The sequence below is a fragment of the Myotis yumanensis genome, unplaced genomic scaffold, assembly GCF_028538775.1.
Source record: "Myotis yumanensis isolate MYYU_CA2020_CCGP unplaced genomic scaffold, mMyoYum1.0.hap1 SCAF_14, whole genome shotgun sequence".
NCBI classification, from domain to species: domain Eukaryota; kingdom Metazoa; phylum Chordata; class Mammalia; order Chiroptera; family Vespertilionidae; genus Myotis; species Myotis yumanensis.
In genome coordinates this window covers 12126567-12148360 of record NW_027223765.1, presented here as the reverse complement: position 1 = coordinate 12148360, position 21794 = coordinate 12126567, and the positions used below count along the sequence as shown (strand labels likewise).

Here is a 21794-nt window from a genome sequence, read left to right as displayed (position 1 = left end):
GACTTCTGATTCACTCTCAAGTTCCACATTGAAACCACTGTTACTAAAAATAACTGACATCCTTTCCTACTTGCTCCTCCTTTGGATTTTATCTGAAAAACCATATAATAAATCTTGTTCCACAGACTCTCATTATGCAAATACGTCTCCACAAACTATAACTTTGTTGGCTCACAACACGTTTCCTACAATTTTTGTGAACTAATGTTATATAACTTAAGGGAAAAAGAAATCTGACTCAATATGACTTCCAATAATCTAAGCAGTCAAAACTTTCATTTAGGATTCTTGTAAATTCTAACAGCAAAACATGACACAACCATACTAACCTTGGTTCAGATAAGTGAGCGTTTCATCATGCAGTTTTACTGCTGGAGATGTTGCGGCACACATCACATACTGAAAGGGCGGGTTTTTAGTTTCATCATCCAATGGAAGGCTAGAATCTTCCTGCTTGAAAATGGGCAATGCCAAGACATCACTGAAAAGCAAAAAAAATCAACATTGACCTTATTTTGGGTTTAAAATATATAAAAGCATGTAAAAACATTTAAGGGTAGTTTCTTTTAAAATTTAAGTTTAGAAATGATACACAGAATAAAAGATCAATGCTAATCTGGCTCCCCCAAATGATAATATTAAACCTGTTACCTCTAGTGTAGTTGTGGGGAGAAGGGAAGCAGCTATGATTAGGTAGCTTAAATAAGAAGTATTTCATAGTTAGTAAAGTCCATGCTACTGATAGACCAGGCTAACAATAAAAATGTTAAAAAGTTACTTAAAAAAATTTTTAAAAACACTTTAAACTCCGTATCGTGTGTGTGTGTGTGTGTGTGTGTGTGTGTGTGTGTATTTAAAAAGAGCAAGTCAACAGAGTGTAGCCTGTTTCGAAACGCAGGCACTATTGCTGCCGAAGGTAGGTCACATTAGCACCATGAAATCACAAAGAATCATTTGATTAAAATGGTACTTTACAAAAAGTTTCCTGCAAGGCTTGGCAAGTGCTGAGAGCATAAAGCTTTGTGCTTAGCCTAAAACAATGGCATCTTCTGAGAAGCAAACAGTAGCAGTAAAAACAACTATTTTTTCTCCCAAGAATAACTTGGCGCATTAATTGGGAGGCAAATGGGAGAGGGTGGGGGTGTTTTCTGGGGCACGGTCCATATTCCGTTAACCTGGGAGATTAAACATATGTGGATGTTTGGCTTGCTTTTAATAATTTAAAAAAACAGCTAAGATGTAATATACATATCATAAAATTCATGCTTTTAAAGTATATATAATTCAGTGGGTTTTAGTATATTCAGAGTTGTGCAGTCATCATCACTACTTCCAGAACATTTTCATCATCTCAAGAAGAAATCTCATACACACTGGCAGTCATCCCTTGTCCCTTTCCCCTACCATACTCCTAAACCCTGGCAACCACTGATCTACTCTGTCTCTATGGATTTGCCCATACTGGACATTTAATCAAACAGAATCATGTGGTCTTTTTCTTAGTCTGTTTTCAAGGTCCACCCATGTTACAGCATGTATCATTACTTCATTCCTTTTTATGGCTGAATGATATTCCACTGTATGGATATACCATTCTATTTATCCATTCATCAGATGATGGACATCGGGGTTGTTTCCAATATTTGGCTATTATTCATAATGCTGCTGCAAACACTTGTATATGTTTCTGTGTAGACATATGTTTAATCCCCTTGGATATCTATATCTGTATCTATCTAGGAGTAGAATTACTGGGTCATATGATAACTATGTTTAACTTTTTGAGCAAGTGCCAGAGTGTTTTCCAAAGTGGCAGCACCATTTCACATTCCTACCATTAGTGTATGAAGTAATTGACATAATTCACTAAGATGTACATTACATCTTGTTAATTTTTCTATATTCATTTTTCAATAAAAAGTAAAATAATAAAATAGTCAAATGAATACTCTAACACCAATATCAAAGACTTGTCTGAATTGCTTATTTTCCGTTCTGTTTTCTGCAAGCTGCTCACTAACTCAGGTATTTGGCCCATTTTAAGTAAATTTAATTTACAAACAAAATGTGGAAATAAAATGGGAGGAAAATTCCGCATTCCCTCCTTCTCGGATACATTTCTATTAAATCACTAGACTGATTATTCAGAAACTAAATTACCACTAATTCTACTTCTCTTTTATTTATACCTAAGAATTATGAAAACACTCTTCTGCATACAGTATAACTGAGGAACGCAGTCAGAGATCTCCTCCAGCCCTCCTCTGGAGTTCTCAACACTGAGACCTAGGTAGGGGCTTAGCTCCACTCAAGTGGAACAGATACAAAAAATGAAACTTATGAAGACTCAGAGCAGTTGTCTTTATGAAAAACAACCATAGCCACAAGGGCTCTACAGTAGATGAAAATATGTATATTCCTATGTCATATATATATGTAAGCATTTATAATCCTCTTGGCGAGAAAATAAATAAGAACGAAAGCTATGACTTAGAAGTATTAGTTAATTATACTGAAAGGTAACATAGGAAATGCATAATTTTAAGATCCCAATGCTAACTGCGTGGGTTGATCATTAAATACATGCCATCAAAATATGACATAAGCCTGGCCCGAGTGGCTCAGTGGTTGAGCATTGACCAAAGAACCAGGGGGTCACAGTTTGATCCCTGGTCAGAGCACATGCCCAGGTTGCAAGCTCGATCCACAGTGTGGGGTGTGCAGAAGGCAACCGATCAATGATTCCCTCTTATTATTGATGCTTCTATCTCTCTCCCTCTCCCTTCTGCTCTGAAACCAATAAAAAAAAATTAAAATTAAAAAAGTCCTAACCAGTTTGGCTCAGTGGATAGAGTGTCGGCATGCGGACTGAAGGGTCCCAGGTTCAATTCTGGTCAAGAGTATGTACATTGGTTGCGGGCACATCCCCAGTAGGGGGTGTGCAGGAGGCAGCTGATTGATGTTTCTCTCTCATCAATGTTTCTAGCTCTCTATCCCTCTCCCTTCCTCTCTGTAAAAATCAGTAAAATATATTTAAATAAATAAATAAAAAGGAAAAGAGATCTCTCTCTCCTCTCCAAGCAACCACACACAGAACAAGCTATGTGAATACACATAGAAGGCAACTGCCTATAAGCCAAGAAAAGAGGCACCAGAATAAAATCTACCTTGCTGGACTTCTCAGCCTCCAGAACTGTAAGAAATAAAAGTCTATCTTTAAAAATAATAATAATATGCCCTGACCAGTTTGGCTCAGTGGATAGAGCATTGGCCTGCGGACTCAAGGGTCCCAGGTTCAATTCCGGTCAAGGGCATGTACCTTGGTTGCAGGCACATCCCCAGTAGGGGGTGTGCAGGAGGCAGCTGATCGATGTTTCTAACTCTCTATCCCTCTCCCTTCCTCTCTGTAAAAAATCAATAAAATATATTTTAAAAAATAAAAATAATAAAATAAAATATGGCATAAGACTGCATAAGAATGCCCAGCCAGCATGGCTCAATAGTTGAAGTTTGACCTATGAACCAGGAGGTCATGGTTCAGGCACATGCCCGGGTTGCAGGCTCAATCCCCAGTGTGGGGCATGTAGGAGGCAGCCGATCAATGATTCACTCTCATCATTGATGTTTCTGTCTCTCTCTCCCTCTCCCTTCCTCCCTGAAATCAATAAAATGATAATAATAATAATAAGTTAAAAAAAGAAAATATTACCTAGAATAAGTTCAGCAAGGTCCTGGAGGGGAAAAAGGCAAGGCACAAGAAAAAAAATTTTTTAAAATATATACTATATATAGCATTCCCAAGTGATTCTTCCTATCCAGAACAATCAGATTCTCACTACCTTGAGAAGACTTCTTAATTATTAATTGGTAGGTAGCAAAGGGTGCTGCAGAAAGAGGGGGATCAAACTCCAGCTCTGGAGCTTCAAATCCAGCTCTGCCATTTGCTGAGTGACACTATGGCAGGCTAAACTTCTCTGAGCTCTAATAATGGCTTTGTTTTCAATTTAGAAGAAAATATTTTAGCTATCCTAACTCTAGGCACACATTAGATCAAAGGTTCTCAAAGTGTGGTCTGCGTAATCCTGGGGAACCCGAGACTCTTTCAGGGGGTCCAAGAGGTCAAACCTATTTTTAGAATACACTATTGGCTTTTTTCACTTTGTTGACATTTGTACTCATGGCACAAAACCAATGGTGATTAAAACTGCTGGTGCCTTGGCATGAATCAAGGCAGTGGCACCAACTGTACTAACAATCATTGTTTTAAATTAACTTTATTATATATTAGTCCTTGGGTAGGTATAATGTATTTCTGGGCACACCTACGTGCAATGGTTGTCTCAAGGAAAAGATTCTAAGCAACTGAGATCTGACCTAGCAGTTTCTCTCACAGAATATTATTTTTAACTTGAAAGAAAAACTGACAAACTGTGAATATTCAGACCTGGGCATCTGACAAAAATGTCCTCAGAAATGAGTAAGTGAACCCATCGTTTACAACTGTGGTATTTGCTGCCAATGATAAAATCTGAACCCTCCACCATGTGCTCTCTCTGATAAGGCAGTGGCCATATTAAGGAATGAGATTTTTTGATACTGAATAGTGAAAAGCATCAACATTTAGAAGATCTGCAAAACTCAGGAAAAACCACTGTTTTTTCAAATGAACAATGCATGCACATTTCAAAGTTATGCAGGGCAAGAGATCTGATTAAGTCCAAGACAGACCAATTGATTCTAATTTAACAAGACAAAAAAACCACATTGACACAGTTGCCAATTCTAAGTTGCAATTTTAAGAAACCACCACTTGTCACGTGCTGGTATAATATCAAAGAATATCCAAAATTATTTAAAAGGGCTATTAAAAATAATCTTCCTTTTTCCAACCACATATGTATCTGAAGCTAGACTTTGTTCATGTATATCAACCAAAACAATATATTCCAAAAGCAGATAAGAGAATTGATTTGTTTTCTAAGCAAGATATTAAAAAGATGCGCAAAAAGCATAAGACAATGCCACTCTTTTTCACTAATGTTTTATTTAGGAGAATAATATTTTAAATAGAAAACATTGAGAGGGAGAGGGAGATAAAGTAAAGAGAAGGAAAGTAGGAAAAGGGGCCTTGAGATTATTAGGAGATGACTACTTCCCACTTCCCAGTAATATATAAAGGCCTTTGTTATTTTAAGTAAATTTTTAAATTTCTTGATTATGAAGGGACTACAAAAAACACAGCATACTATTCTATTCAGAGACAATGTAATTTGAGATTGAGACAAAGTAATCCATAAATGAGTGAAAATGACACCAAGGAGTGATCCTACTCAAAGTCATTCTGCTAAAATGACAAGAGATCCTTTGAACTCAAAATTGTATTCACAGGTATATTCTATCTTTGCTTCCAAAATTTTATCTTTCATGTTTAAAAACAACAGCTTTGACCATTACATATCAAGATTGTCAAAGTCATAAAAGAGAAGGAGACAAACACTACGTGCAATGATGTCTGAGACTGAAACCCGGATCACAAAAAGGACAACAGAGGAAAAACTGTGAACCAAATAAATGTTGTACTTTATATAACAGTACTGCACCATGGCATCTTTTAAAATTGTACTCTGGCCCTGGTGGGGTGGTTGGAACATTGTCCCATATACCAAAAGGTTTTGGGTTTGATCCCCTGTAAGTCTACGCCGTAAGGAAGGCAACCGTAAGGAAGGCAACTGATTGATGTTTCTCTCTCACATCAATGCCTCCTCCCTCCGTCCCGCCCTCTCTCTTAAGATTAATAAAAACATATCCCCAGGTGAGCATTAAAAAAATTGTACTCTGGTTATGCAAGTAGGAGAAACTGGATAAAGGGTTCACGTAACTTGCTAGACTATCTCTGTAACTTGTAAATCTAAAATCATTTTAAGAATTTAAAAAATTGCTGAAACCGGTTTGGCTCAGTGGATAGAGCGTCGGCCTGCAGACTGAAGGGTCCCGGGTTCGATTCCGGTCAGGGACATGTGCCTGGGTTGCGGGCACATCCCCAGTGGGAGATGTGCAGAAGGCAGCTGATCGATGTTTCTCTCTCATCGATGTTTCTGACTCTCTATCTCTCTCCCTTCCTCTCTGTAAAAAAATCAATAAAATATATTTAAAAAAAAAAAAAAGAATTTAAAAAATTAAGTTAAAAATTCAACCACCAACACATAAATAAAAACTAGTTCTGTTGTAGTCCATATCTCAAGATAACAATTTCACAAACTCCAAAAAACTCAGAAAGTTTTAAAAGAGATGGCCACACCAAGGTTCAACACAGATCGGTTTCATATCCATCTATTAGTTATGTACCAAAGCAAGCAAAATAATTATTACAGAGCTCCTTCTAAATTCAGTCACAGAACCTAAAGCAAACAAAGATGAGGCATCAAATGGTATTTCCACCAATAGCAAATGTTTAAGTATGTCCTGGCAAATTGACAGGTGTCACCTTAATAAAACATCAAATTTATGAGATCCTATCAATAAGCTGTCATGGTTCGAACAGCTCTGAATAAAGAATATAACAGCATTGAATCTTGTTTTTAGTGGAGAGAGGGGACACTCTAATTTTTAAAACTGAACACAAAATCTATAGACAAATAGAATGTATGCTAATTAGTTGAGAGTTATTAGTCTACACAGAAGTTATTTCTTGAATATAAGATTTCAATACGCAGCAAATCTTTCCCAAGGCAATCAAAGCCTATTATTCCTCTATCCTTTGGAGCAGGAGTTGACTAGCTACATCCCAAGGGCCAAATCCAGCCAGCTTGTTTTTGTACAACCATGATCTAAGAATGGCTTTCACATTTTTAAAAATGGTTGTAAACAAACAAAAAAGCATGATAGAGATGCTCTGACCAGCAAAGCCTTAAAATTTATCTGGCTTTTTTTTTTTTTTTGCCAATCCCTGTTTTAAGGTAATACATTTATTTATTTTTTTTTTTAATTTTTATTTTTCGCTAAAAGTATTACAAAGGGTATTACATAAGTGTCCTTTTTCCCCCCCGCCCTTGACAAGCCCCTGCCCTCCCTTACCCCCCAGTGTCTTATGTCCATTAGTTATGGTTTTAATTTTTTTTTTTAAATTAAATCTTTATTGTTCAGATTATTACATTTGTTCCTCTTTTTTTCCCCCCATAACTCCCCTCCTTCCAGCTCCCACCCAACCCTCCACCCTCACTCCCCACCCACTGTGTTCATCCATAGGTGCATGATTTTTGTCCAGTCACTTCCCGCATCTCCCACACCCCTTTTTCCCCCAAGAATAGTCAGTCTATTCTAAGGTAATACATTTAAAAACCAAGGTGAACAATATGATCTGAAATCAATATTGTTTTAATCAATAACTTATTAAACTCTTTCTTATAATTCAGCCAAGATTAAAGCCAGAAAAAGTTTTTAAACTTTGAAATGAGAAGTTTTATAGGAATTATTGCCAATTCTGATTCACTGATCCTAAAATTTTTCTATACTTCCAAGACATGTCACCCACTCAAGAACCCTTTGTTTTAGCATGAGACCAAAAGAAAAACATCTGCTATTAATAGCTACATAATAAACCATATCCTTAGTAATCTTTTACTAACTTAAAACTTATCGAGTTGAAATTTTCCCATTACCTCACAAAGTCTGTACACTGGCATTTTAACCTATCAATCAATATAGAAAATTTGTCTTCACCTCACAGCAGTTTTGAGTTAGCAAATAATTTGTAAACTATGAGTGCACCTCCCACAGAATCTGCAATGTGTAACTTTTGCTTCAAAATAAGACTTATAGTACAGGGAAGTTTAACAGGGGGCCCAGACCAATGTCCTTTGTAAGGTGATAATTTAATATCAAAGTTTTTATGTGTAATCTAAAGAAGTTGCATTATTTCTTTTTTTGGGGGGGGGGGGTTCTCTCTCCCTCTCCTTCCTCTCTGAAATCAAGAAAAAAAGTTACTTTTCAAATAATTTCAAGTTTAGCCACGAATTTACTTCTTGAACTTGAGAGAACAAATGAAAGAGAGACAAGCATCAGTAGCCCTTACTTCCCATCTGATACCAGAGGAAGAGACTGCCATGCAGTGAAAGGACACTGGGCACTCCTGAGACCATCTGGCCCTTGGAGAGCTTCAGGTCCAGGTGGGGAATGCAACGCAAACAAAGGCAGCACAGTTTACAGCAGTGGTTCTCAACCTTGGCTGCACATTAGAATCACTTGGGAATCTTTTTAAAATCCTGATTTCTGGGCCTCATCCTCCGGAAATTCTGTTTCTTTGTTTCTAATGTTGTGGCCCCACCCCATAACAAAGAAACAGAAGTTCCAGAGGATGAGGCCCAGAAATCAGGATTTTAACAAGATTCCCAGGTGATTCTAATGTGCAGCCAAGGTTGAGAACCACTGGCTTAAAGCCTTCAGTCTTTCTCCAGGTCAAGTCAATTTTGCAATTTCCTAAATTTGAATCTCAAATAAAGGGTCTTGAATTTGCAAGAGGCAAGGACTTTCATGGGTTCCTCTTAGTTTTTGAGGAGCAAATGTTCAGGAGCAAACGGATACCCAAAATACATGGGGAAAAAAAAAACCCCACCCCAAAAAACCAAAATGGTATTTGCCTTCAAAGATACTTGAAAATTTTAGATTAAATGACACATACCAAATCACCAATAACCAAAAGCATTCAAGGGGAAAAGTTTCCCCATGAGAAGTGTTGTAAAAAACACAGATTTACAAAGATATCACACATTACTTTAAAAAAAAAGGTCAAGGAAAGGTTTAATACCAAGATTTTACTTCCTTTACACAAAATAAACTAAAAATAAAAGTTCATTAGCTGGTCAAATCACTAAAACAAACAGAACTCTTGGGGGGGGGGAATAAAAGCTCAAAATAACTCAATAAACAATGCTCTCGGCAGCAAACTTTCATTTCGTCACAACTGATAACTGAGAAGCAACTGAAGACACACTCCATTTGCTCCACCTGCCCTCCTACCCCTCCAGGTCTCCAGGAAAAGCATGGCCCGGGGGCCACCTTCTCCCCAGGCAATCCCGCCTCTAGCACTCCCAGCTGGGGTGACCCTATGACTTTCAGTAGCTCAATTTCCTCAACAACTGAAACAGTTGCTCCAGAAAACAAGCCACCTCATCCAGTTGCACAACTGCAGAGAGAAGTGCCAAGTTCGGAGAGACCAGCACAGACACAATCAGGGTCGGAGACGGGTGAACGAGGGCTTTCCTCCCAGCACTTCCTCAAACACCCCCACCCTTCTGAGAATTATTTATTTATAAGACTTAAAAGCCGAATGGCTTCAGGGAGCAGCCCCCGCCAACCCAAGCCTACTCTGACCCCGAAGCCTTCCTGCTTCAGGACAGGTGTCCTCCCCGAGAGCAGCAGTGACACGTGCGGAGGCTGCTGGGCATCGGGACAGCAGCACTTCAGCGCATGACTGTGAGGAGCAGGTCTGGAATACCTCACTTGAATTCGCATTCACAAAAAGCTGCCCAACCCAACGAGTTTCGTACTTCCAAGGGGGCGACTTTATATAGCATGTAAACTGAATTCCAAACAAGCTAAGACATACAGAGCTGCCAAGCTGACAGGCGTTAAAGAGCAGCATCCCTCGGGATTCAGGCCAGAGACTAAAGTTTCCACGCCTCCAATTTGAACGAAAATGAATGGCTGCCCACACAGGCGGAGAAGACTAAACAAACTACTGTTTGTGGCGCGTTCACGGTGCCTTCAAGTCGTCCTCAAAGGGAGGCAGCCTAAGAGGGCGGCCCCCAAAACGAAAAAGTTCATTCCGAGGCAATCAAAGAACCGTAACTACGTTGTTGGACGTGCTTTTCTCCCCTGTGGCTATTGTCACATTGAATCACGTGACTACAACCTGCAACTCGGAAAGACTACAATGTAGAACAGAGTGGGTAGGAGCTGACACCAAAACTTTGCAGAGGACTTTCCCAATAGAAAGTCCTCTATCGTTTCGTGCTATATTCCAGCTCTAAGTGGCTCGTAAATCGCTTGCAAGGAAATGAAACCCCTTCCCCACCAACCCAGGCCATCGTTAACAGCCGGGCGTGTTTTACAGCAAAAATGAAACCCCCAGCGGTTCCGGGGCCGCAGGTGGCAGGGCCGCCCTCCCCAGCCCGCCACCGGGGTGGGCAGAGGCCCGCGAGGCTGCCTGGCCCCGGCGGCCACGCGGCAGGCCCGGACCCCAAGCCGGGTAGGCCCGGGGCACCGCTGATCGCAGCCGCGCCTGGCAAAGGCCCAGGGTCCTGCAGGCCCTTCCCAAGGGTACGGAGGCGTGCGTCCGCCCGACCGCCCGCCCGGCCCAGGGCGTCCCGTACCTCATGCTGTAGGCGCCGGCGCCCAGCTCCTGCCCGATGCCCGTCAGGCTGGCGTCGAAGTCGTGCACCAGCCCGGACTCGATCACCTCGTCCATCTTGAGCACCCAAGCCATCTTCCGGCCTCGCCGTCGCCCGGCGCGCAGCGCGGCCTCCGCGAGCGCGGCGAAGAGGCCGGAGCTCCGCGGAGCGTCCTGGGGGAGGGCGCGGGTGAAGCCTCCGCGGCGCGGCGAGCGGTCACCAGCGGCGGCCGGGGCGGCTGCCGGCGCGAGAGCGGCCGGGGCCCCGCGGGCAGGGCAAGGCGAGGAGCTCAGGCGGGAGCGGCAGGGCCGCCGGCAGCGCCTCCCTCCCGCGGGCGCCCGCCCCGCGCCTCATGCCGCCGCCGCCCACCCCCTGCGCCGCTAGCGCGGCAGCCGCCGCCGCCACCCGTCCCGCCCCGGGGCACCCGGCCGCATCCTCCCCAGGACGGCGCGGGGGGCGGGAGTTCAGCCCGCTCCGACGACCGCGCGGGGGTGAGTCGCCCGTCCCCCGGTCCCCGGCCTCGACCCCCGGGCTTCAGCCCGCCCGCCCAGGCTCTACCGCCCCGGCCAACCCCGCCGACGCCGCTCCGCGGGCGCGGACGATGGCTTCGCCGCAGCTCCGGCTCGAGCTCACTCGCCGCTTCCGCCTCCTACGGCTCCGCCCCGGCCCGGCCCCCGCCCCCGCCCCCGAGATTGCCCCCGGCCCCGGCCCGCCCCGCAGGGCCCGCGCACAGGACACTCCCGGCGCTTCCCGGCGGAGGCACGCTCCTTGCAGGGAGGCACGACCCCGCCCACACAGCCAGTTCCCAGCCCAGGCGGCCTCGCTGCCCTTTCACACCGGCCCCGGAAGAGGCGGTGCTAAAAGGGCTGTCTGCTTTCGTCCATCCGAAGCTAATTGATTGACAGGCGAACTGGACAATAAAGGCAAGTGCTTGGCCGAAACTCCCGTGAGTCTCTATGACCCTGTACTAAACCACCAATCAGAATGTTCTTCCTTTTGGGCGGGTTCCAGGACTGACTTTGCTGCCAAAAGTAGGAGTTCATTGGGCCGCACTAGATCCCACTTCCTGTGGTGCTTTACTCCTCTATGGTCTTTTGGGTTGTCTTTGGATTTTGCTCGCACTACAGAGGAGAAAGCGGGTGGGAGTCTTAGCCAATAGGCTCGCACCCTGTTTGTGGACTGAAAGGCCCATTGGGCAGAAAAACCTTGATTGACATGGATATAAGCCAATCAATGGTCCCAATAAAGGGTTCTGGAAAGAGAGTTCCCACAACTGCTGATTCCTGGGAGCAGTATGGCGAGCTGGAGTTCAACTATGGGTTCATTAGCAGTAACAGCTGGCAATCGTGTTATATATTGCCTTGCATTTATGGTACTCGGAATCACTGGGCTTAGCTGGAAGCTTCTAATTCAGGGTGCAGTTATATGACTGGGGCTAAAGTCGCCTCCAGGGCTTCTGTACTGAGGAACACAGAAGAAATAAAATGGTGTCGGTATAGTCATTTCTGCCAAATTAAAATTAAGTAGGTTGAGGTGTGGTAGGCAATTAGACATGAGTAGAACAAGGACCATGGGCCAGGTGTAGAAGGTCACCACTGTGGAAAGTCCTTGGAGCCTAGCAAAGGACAATTGTAGGGTGGGACCTTGCCCCCAGGGTGACCTCTCCTCCCCCAGCATATCGCTGGTCCTGTGGTTTGGACTCCCTAGAGATAACATCTAGACCTCAGTTGTATTTCAGCTCCAGGCCCAGGAAAGCAACAAAACCAGGCAAGCCACACCAAAGCTGACCTCGGGACCAGCTGCATTGAATAATGACCCCCTGCTCTGATGCCACAACCCTGAAAGGACACACCTGGAAAACTGCTGAACCCTCTATTGAAATCTTCCCTGGGGGCCTACCCCAAAGTCTCCACCCTTAAAACCCTTAGGACAAAGGACCCAGCATGCTCTCCCTCCCTGGAGCATGCCTTTCCCTTAACCCTTTCCCCTTCTTCTTCCCACTTCCCATCCCCCAGACGTGTCACCATTAGCTTCCTCACTCCCAAACTCAAAGGGCACTTCCTTTACTTCTATAACTTGTTTCCTAATCCCATTTCTTCCAGTAATTACTTTTTCTACCTCTGTGATTTACCAAATAAATGTTCTCTTATAGTTGGAGTCTTGGCTCTGAATTCTTTCCTAGCCAGAACTCAAGTACCGAGGTTGCTGAACCCAGGTCTGGTCTGTCCCTGTAGGTCTAACCCCCAGTGCTGTTCCAGCCACCTACAACAGAGAAATGGGGACAAGATTCTATTCTTGTTTTAACTAGCCTGGGAACTTAAACTTTTGACTTTTACAGTCCTGCCTCAATGCCTGCATATACATCAAACCTCAGATAAATGTCTGATTACCCTCTGGAAGACTAAGGAAAGAGTATCCAGACCTCCTGGAGGACTAAGGAAAGAGTATTCATGTATCTATAGCACCTGACAGCTATTATCCATACTGCCTGACATCCATTGTCCAAACCACCTGAGGATTACAATCTTGGACCAGTCCAGAGGCTAAGAATCCAGGACTGATTCTTCTCAAGAATGTACTTTTAACTATAAAAAGCTTTTCTTTCTTCTTCAGAACATCCTGGATATTACCTAATTGTGTGTCTAGTTTGCAAACCCTAAGGCCCTTGAATAAATGTTTATTTTTAGCCAAAGCCACCTGATTCATTTACCATCCGTCAACAATACATCTTTATAGCTCGATCCTGGTTGTTGTCTGGGACCTCAGTTGTGGCCGCTAGAATTCCTACAACAAAAATCCTGTAAGGTGGGTTTACCCAGAACTCCCCTTACTAACTTGATGTTTTCTCTTAGTACTTTTCCATCCACTGCCTCCCAACCTGCACCTTGGCTCTAAATGCCCATTCACCCATATGGAGTTGAGCCCAGTCTCTCCTACTGCCATATCACATTGCAGTGGTCCCTATACCTATTGTGATGCTCCTGAATAAAGTCTGCCTAGCCATCTTCAACAAGTGTAGAATATTTTTTTAACACTGAAGACCCAGGACCAGAAACTATTGCAGAATCTTTATTCTGTAGCGTATTTTATTAGTCAAGCAGCCCCATAATCAGATTGATGGGAGTAGAGTGAAATAAGTTGGCAGTCATGTTTTAAAACTTCCAGAATCCACCCTCTGGCTACAAATGTTTTACATTTGATGACCTTGACAGTTTTGAGGAATACTGGTCAAATATTTTGTATGATGCCCCTATATTGGAATTTTTCTGATGTTTTTCCCATGTTCTTGGCTTTGAGGAAGAAAACCACAGGGGTAAAGTGCCCCTTTATCACATATAGCACATGATTTACCAATGTAGATATTGACTTTGATCACCTGGCTTGTCAGGTTTCTCCACTTTTATTTCTAATATTGGTAATGTTTGTCTTCTCTTTTTTTCTTGGTTAGCTTGGGTAGAAGTTTAACCTTTTAAAAAAGCCAGCTTTAATTTCTGTTGATTTTTTTCATTATTTTGTTGATTTTTCCTATTTTCAATTTCATTGGTTTATTTTTTGTTATACTGTTGTCTTGCTTTATATATTGTTCTCAAGAAGACTAATGCCTTCCTCCTTTTATTTAGAAGTCATTGATCTGTTTGATTCCAGGCCCAGAGGATTTCCCCCATTACCTTTACAGTCTAGTCTAGTGGTTTTCCTAGGACCGTGGTCGGCAAAATGCGGCTCATGAGGCACATGCGGCTCTTTGTCCCTTTGAGTGTGGCTCTTCCACCAAATACCACATGCGGGCACGCGTACAATGCGATTTAAACTTCGTGGCCCTTGCGCAGAAGTCGGTTTTCGGCCTGGGCAAGTCTATTTTGAAGAAGTACTGTTGATATTTGGCTCTGTTGATTAATGAGTTTGCCGACCACTGTCCTAGGATACATCTAATAATTATTTCAGAATAATTTTTCCAGGTGTGCCTTTTGATTATGTTGATTCAGATCTTCTTTTCTTTCTGGAGGGTATTTTTGGATTTTAAATATTTATTCCCTTTTGTTTAAATATTTATTCTTTTTTTTTTTTTTTTTTAAGAAACTCCGTGTGGATGATGAATCACTTTTGCTTATTTTCTACCAGTAACTTTTTTGTGTGATTACTTTTACCGCTGTCCTTATTTCATTTTCTTGAATGTTTTCATTTATTTCCTGAATATCTCATTATATTTTTCTGTAAAAATTGTTTTATCTTGGATATTTTAATTTAGTCTTCTTTTCTGAGTATCTTTGAGATTTTTCTTGAATTTTCCTTCTATGTCCTGTCAACTCTATTTCATATCTTTCTGTTTTACATCCACATATATTCTGAATTTTTGATTTAAGGTGTTATTTATATCTGTATATTCATTTTTGTGAAGATACATTTATTTGGGAGTATTGAATATTGTCTAATAGGAATCTTTAACTTATAAAGTCACAATAGTATTCCTTTGCCTCAGCCTTTGTAACACACTAAACACAGAAACATTTTTCAGGCATGGGCATAAAGCCCACAACCTGGCATGTGCCCTGACTGGGAATGGAACCATGACCTCCTGTCCTGGTTCATGGTCAGACACTGACACTCAACCACTGAGCCACACTGGCTGGGCTCTATGTTGTTTCATAACTGGTATGAAGTCATGCAGGTTAAAACTGGTGAGCAGCAAGTAAATGCCATTTAGACAAATATTTGGCAGAACATGGTTGATAAATATTGAGAAACAACAGGTGTAATTTGCAGTATTAGATTAAGTACCGCTCAACTCTTTTCTTGGTAAACTTCATTTAAAAAAATGGGTCAATAGGGGGTGGCCGAGGAGAGGTCAACAGGGGAAAGAGGAGACATATGTTAATACTGTATGTAATACTTCAAACAACAAAGGATTTTTAAAAAGGGGCCTACAAGAGAGACTGCGTTTCTGGAAAAGCAGTGTGCAAATTACAGCTTCTCGGGTAATCCATGGAAGACTCAGCTCATGGACAATTAGATCTTCAAGCAATGATAGGATTATATCCCACTTAGGGTTCACAGGGAGTCACATTGTGGGGGTGTTTTTCCACACATCTCATTGAACTAGGACTACATTATCGGAAAGAGATTTAACAGAATCTCAGTACTTAAGTGTCCCAGACTGTGTGGCTGGTCACTGGTATGAAACATTGCAGACAAGTTAGATTAGGAGCACTTGTCAAAATCTTAGCTCATGTTTGGTAGCAAGGGAATCATTTCAGAAAAAAAAAACAACCCAAAAAACAGAACTTCAAACATTCCTGAAGGGGGATATCCTTGAAGAATTTTAAACAAGGTTGGCAAGTTAATGCACTATTTTTAGTCACATTGTAGCCTTTTAATAATTTGACCATTTAAACCTGGGTCATAATGTCCTAGGGCAAGCATGTCAAACTCGGGGCCCACAACGAATATTTTTGCGGCCCAGCCAATATAATGGTATGTAAGTAACGTTTTAATAAAAATTTCGTTAACTTAATTTTACAATACTGTTATACATAATTATTAATAAGAAACTACAATGTTCGCTAATGACTGATCATTATAATCGTGTTGCATTCATTTTCCTTCTCCTTCCGCGCAGGCCCACCATTTCTCTCCACTAATACTAGCAGCAAATATTTTAGCAGCTAATTGCCACGTCATTAGTCTTGGACTGACTTGTTTGGTGTGTTCAACAGGAAATACTTCGCTTTCGGAGAACAAGAAAAATAGGTTTATTTGTGTTACGCTTATTAATTTGTGCAGTTATGCAGTGTCTGGTCAGTTAATGTTCAAGAAAAAATATTTTTATTAAAATGTTCTATTATGTTAACGATTACTCATTTATTTCAGCCCTTTGTATTCAGCATGTCTCTACCGAAATAAACCTACGTTTCTATGAAAATTGAAGCTTTTGTTTTTTTGCGGCCCACATAAACTTACACCTTGTTTATTTGGCCCGTGTTAGCCTTTGAGTTTGACATGCTTGTCCTAGGGCCACTTCCCTAAAATGAATATGGACGATGTTCCAGAAATATTCAGTAATATGGTGTTGCCTGTCTTGAATGTGGCGTATTTTTCCTTTTCAGTTCTTCCTTTTGGCCAAGCCACATTATGGGGCTACCTTGGCTACATGAAGAATTTCCTCATAGATTATTTTTTTTTTGCGTTAGGAAATTATTGGTCAATTTTGTTTTGCTTTTCTATTACTCCATTCACTCCTTTCTGAGTTGCCTGCCTTTAGATGCCTGCTGCTTGGTCTACGTTTCTAAGTAGAGTTATTATTCAGCTTAAGTCACTCTATTTAATTGTCAACAATAGTTAAAGCAAGACCGTAAAGAACAGGTCAAAATCAAACCACTATTTAGATTAAAAATGGCCCTAGCTGGTTTGGCTCAGTGGATAGAGTGTCGGACTGTGGACTGAAGGGTCCCAGGTTCAATTTCAGTCAAGGGCACATGACTAGGTTATGGGCTTGATCCCCTGTGGGGGGTGTGCAGGAGGCAGCCGATCAATGACTCTTTCTCATCATTGATGTTTCTATCTCTATCTCTCTCCCTTCCTCTCTGAAATCAATAAAAATATATTAAAAAAATGATTATATAAAACACATCAAAGGTATGGAACATAAAACATTACTAAGAAGCATTCAATGTTTAAAATGCCTTTTCATCTTAGAGCTATAATATATACATGCATACATAGCTATATATACTTAATTGTGGCTGCTACTCCTGATAAATCTTTTCTGCTCAGATGCACTTATAACATTTATTGATACATGAGCTTTTAAAAAACCTAGTTATGAGATAAGTGGCTTGTCACACAGTGAGACAGAAAAACAACTGATATATATTGTTAATTTTTTCAAGTAATGTTATGTACAGTTTTATTGCCAGTATATGCACAACAGTAAGCATAGAACTATAAATACACAATGTAATTAACAGTAGAAAACAAAATTGTTACAGGGAAAGGGGAGGAGATATAGAGAAACTTCCTGCTGCAAGAACAGAAACAAAGGTAAAAGCCGATGACAAATCATCCATTCAGTACTCTTAAATTCTTTACATACATTTCTACATTTTGTTCAATTAAACAAAGAAAGTTCAGATAACTCTGTAACAACAGCAAATTGCTTCCCTAATAGCTATTTGCCTTTCCAGTCAAATTCACTTTGTTAGGATTAAAAAAAAGTCAAGATGAGCAATCATTAGTATTCTGGTTCCAAATGATCTACTTTGCCTTTCGCCAACACTGGTCATTTTTGCAAATTGGCTGCACATGAAAAGAATAGATGTAGCCAAAGGTGACTTAAAACATAACAGAAAAATCACCCTTTAGTTTTCCAAAAGACACTATAGGCAGCAGCTCAATTAAAAGTATTAGCCCTGAAGAGGTAGAGAATTTGAGCCCATTATACAAGGTAATAGCCTTGGCACCATCTTCTCTCTCATCAGGATCAACGTTTTCAAGTAAGACAATTTCATGGTAAAAGGAAACCAGGTTCCACCATTTAAACAAAAGGTGCTGGTCGACTCCCATGTCTCAATAATTAGTTTGTTTATTAAATGAGAAACAGAAGACTGTCAAGGACACACATGCACTTGATTATTTTTGTCTGTTTCCATTATCAAGTTTATTCGTAAGTGAATTTGATATTAATAAATATAAAAAAGCATCATTCACAATAAAGATAAACAAACCAAAAACCCTGCAATGAAACCTTCCATTTTAATAAGTATTAAGAAAAAAAACAGGCAGATGATTTGGTGCAGCTTTCTTAAGGGATCATAGAGGGGACATGGTTTTAAATAAAGATGGCAAGATCAGTAACCAACAAACAATATCAGTTTTACAAAACTGGCTGATTCTGTAACATTTCTCTTTGAGGTCTTAGTTTTAAACTACAGACCACCCCAAAGAAGTTATAGCTAATGACATGTATCACAATCACACCAACAGAGTCCAGCTGTAGCTCAAATTAGTCCTGCTGTGTTTCACGTCATTTCAATATTACTAGCATAGGACATGATAGGAAACAAAACTCAAGGTAGCAATTAAAAAATATTATCCTGCATTTGAATAAAGGCAAAAAATGTTTTAGACTGTCCAACTTTTAAAGCTTTAAGCATTCCTGTTTAACCAGCATTAAAAAAAATTTATACAACCATAACACTGGCAAAGGTTAATGGGGAAGACAAAGAAGTACAAACAGTGAAATGATGAGTTAGATTTAAAATTACTTTATATTGATCAACTGTTGTTAATACTGCTTCTTCTTGGATTTGGGATAACTATCATAAAAGTTACATGCAGACTGAGGATAGTCCTCTGTTACAGAAAATACAAAACAAAACAGAAAACTAAAACTAGGAAACAATGGTAAGCTCCAAAAGATGCATTTGAAAATTTCCTTTCATTGATGAGGGTGGCCTGTGTCCTTCCCTGGAGAGACCTGGTTCACTTCCACTGGCTTCACTAACTTTGCCCAGGGACATCAGTAGTGGGATCAGCTCCTCCAGAGCCTGTTTGTGCACGTTTGATGTAAAGATTCAGTAGCTTCATCTGCAGATTGAAAGCAAACATGTCATTTGAGCAAGCTGCCCTAATTTATAGTATAATGTTCATTAAAAAATTATATACATACTAGAGGCCCGGTGCACAAAATTTGTGCATGGTGTGTGTGTGTGTGTGTGTGTGTGTGTGTGTCCCTCAGCCTGGCCTGCACCCTCTTGTAATCCGGGACTGCTGGCTCCTAACTGCTTGCTTGCCTGATTGCCCCTAACCACTCTGTCTGCCTGCCTGATAACCCCTAACTGCTCGCCTGCCTACCTCAGTGGTCGGCAACTGCAGCTCGCGAGCCACAGGTGGCTCTTTGGCCCCTTGAGTGTGGCTCTTCCACAAAATACTGACTTCTGCGCATGGGCCACGAAGTTTCAATCGCACTGTACATGTGCGCCCGCACGTGGTATTTTGTGGAAGAGCCACACTCAAGGGGCCAAAGAGCTGCATGTGGCTCGCGAGCCGCAGTTTGCCGACCACTGGCCTACCTGATTGTGCCTAACCACCTCTGCCTGCCTGATTGCCCCTAACAGCTTGCCTTGCTGCCTGATCACCTCTAACTGCTCTCCTGCCTGCCTGATCACCCTTAACCACCTCTGCCTCGGCCCCCGCCGCCATGGCTTCATCTGGAAGGACGTCCGGAAGGTCGTTTGGCTGTCCAGTCTAATTAGCATATTATGCTTTTATTAGTATAGCTATGTGAGCTTTAAAAGATAAATTTTGAATAGAGGGATTATTACAATGCCCAGTTATTGTTGACAATTAGAAATTATAAAAATTTTTTCTAATTTGTTCACGATTGAGTAATCTAGCATGTCCTTTCAAAAACTATTGTAGCCCTAGCTGGTTTGGCTCAGTGGGTAGGGTGTCAGCCTGTGGACTGAAGGGTCCCAGGTTCGATTCCTGGTCAGGGCACATGCCCGGGTTGCGGGCTAGATCCCCAGTGTGGGGCGTGCAGGAGGCAGTTGATCAATGATTCTCTCTAATCATTGATGTTTCTATCTCTCCCTTTCCTTTCATCTCTGAAATATATATAAACTATTGTAGTGGTAACATAAAACTTCAAGTAAATTTAGAAAAAGAAGTTACCATTAAAATAATGACAAATATTTAAGTACTATTTGCTATACAATATACTAACTGCCTTGTATTATCACTTTTTATCTTCAAAACAGAATGTGTGAGTCACTCACTGCCTAAGGTCTCAGAGCTAAGAAAGAAGTGGGCCAGGATATAAAATTAGGCACTTGGGTTCCAGGACCCAAGATCTTAGACAATTATGCCACTGTCCTCCTAATAAAAATGTTTTTGAGGTGGGGTGGTGAGCACACAGTGCAATGTATGAATAATGTGTTGTGAATAATGCCTGAAACCTGTATGATTTTATTGGCCAATGTCACCCCAATAAATTCAATTAAAATGTTTTTTGATTTCTCATTTTGCAGTCTTTATGGTATGAGACCATATTTTTCTAAAGTTTGTAATCAGAGCATATACATTTTTTTTCATCAAATGTCATTTCCAAATATTTCTCCCCTACCTACCTATTGTCTTCATATGCAACATTATTACTGGCTGCCTAATATCCCAATAAGGTGCTTAATTTTAATCCTTCTATAGACAACTCTGAATTATCAGGACCTAATTTAAGCTCATAACAAAAGTTGGGATCCATTTTTTTTTTGAAAACCACTTTATTACTGAAAGTTTTCCTTTTTAATATTAACTCTTTAATTCAAATGTTTTTAACCCAGTGTCCATGGGATTCAGGGACTCATTGCATCCTCTGCAACTAGGTATAAAATTTTCTGTATGTATTTATTTTTCTTGAGATGAGATTAACCCCAGAAAGGTTTAAAAACCACTGCCTTAATCTATGTATAACTTATGAAAGGTTTATACCTGAGCTCATTTTCCTTTATGTGTATTTTTCTGCCCTTTTGCTACTTTAAAAATAAATATGATCATAGTAATGACAATCATTCAGATTTGGGGAAACTCTTTAATTGAAGTGTCTCCTATTAACTTGTTTATAAGCCACAGTTCAACAATCATAATCTATCCTCACCCTCTACAACAAATTTCAAAATTTTGGTAGTATCAAAGAAATGAGAAAAGCAAGACTTATTTTTTCAACATACCAATCAAAGTTGTACACTTATCCGGATCAAAATAAGAATGGAACGAGAACAAATATTTACCATAGTTCATAGGGGGAAATTTAAATATGTTCAAGTGGTCCATATTTTAGGAGATATAAAATAATCCATGAATGTATAACCCTGCCTATTTTTAACTAAACAGTCTTTGAGGGTAAGGATTTGGTTGTGGGAGTGACAAAGAAGCTGGCTATTTTAAATAGCCAGAATCTGGTAGGCATTTCTTTCATAGCAATCTACCAGTCACCCTACCAAACTGCTGACTTCCCCTGAGTGGCAAATATGAAAGTAGAAACAGCTAAAATGCAAACGGTAGGACGAATAAGTTGAATGCTCAAAGCATGACTTACTAAAAGCTGAATACAAAAATAAATTTTGTATCAACACAGACACACACAAATAAATTTTGAAGAAGGTACCATGGTCAGCATCCTTAGAACAAAGCAGCTCTACTTACTTTACTGCCAGTAAGCTGACTGAGATGTGGTTTTAGTTCATCCCCAATTACCGCATGAACAGCCACCAGGCAGAAGACACAAGCTTTCCGAACACTGCTCTCTGAATTGTCATAACCCTAGGGAGAAAAGTCTGTGTTAGCACTCCTGGGGGATCTGAGAAAAGCACCATCCAACAGAGACAGAAGACGCAACTTGAAGATGAGATCTCAAGC

General features: G+C 40.9%; 2 protein-coding genes across 42 annotated transcripts in view; both read right to left on the bottom strand.

Moving 5' to 3' along the window:
- Positions 1–11045, bottom strand: part of UBP1 (upstream binding protein 1) — a 42006-nt gene extending 30961 nt beyond the window's left edge. For 2 of the 4 annotated variants that reach the window (XR_011468138.1, XR_011468137.1), the window contains exons 1-2: positions 10371–11045; positions 330–481 (exon numbers count right to left, since the gene is read on the bottom strand). Coding sequence is in view for 2 of the 4 variants with exons in the window: in XM_070391804.1 (XP_070247905.1) it covers positions 330–481; positions 10371–10483 (265 nt within the window). In the remaining 2 variants the exon portion in view is untranslated. The remainder of the gene's footprint in view (positions 1–329; positions 482–10370) is intronic. The other 2 variants (XM_070391804.1, XM_070391805.1) reach the window with 2 other exon arrangements.
- Positions 11046–17272: 6227 nt separating this feature from the next.
- CLASP2 (cytoplasmic linker associated protein 2) overlaps positions 17273–21794 on the bottom strand; it is a 140772-nt gene continuing 136250 nt past the window's right edge. For all 38 annotated transcript variants that reach the window (XM_070391787.1, XM_070391762.1, XM_070391767.1 and 35 more), the window contains 2 exons: positions 21582–21698; positions 17273–18968 (listed from right to left, as the gene is read on the bottom strand). In XM_070391787.1, coding sequence (XP_070247888.1) covers positions 18882–18968; positions 21582–21698 — 204 coding nt within the window. In that variant the 3' untranslated portion in view covers positions 17273–18881. The remainder of the gene's footprint in view (positions 18969–21581; positions 21699–21794) is intronic.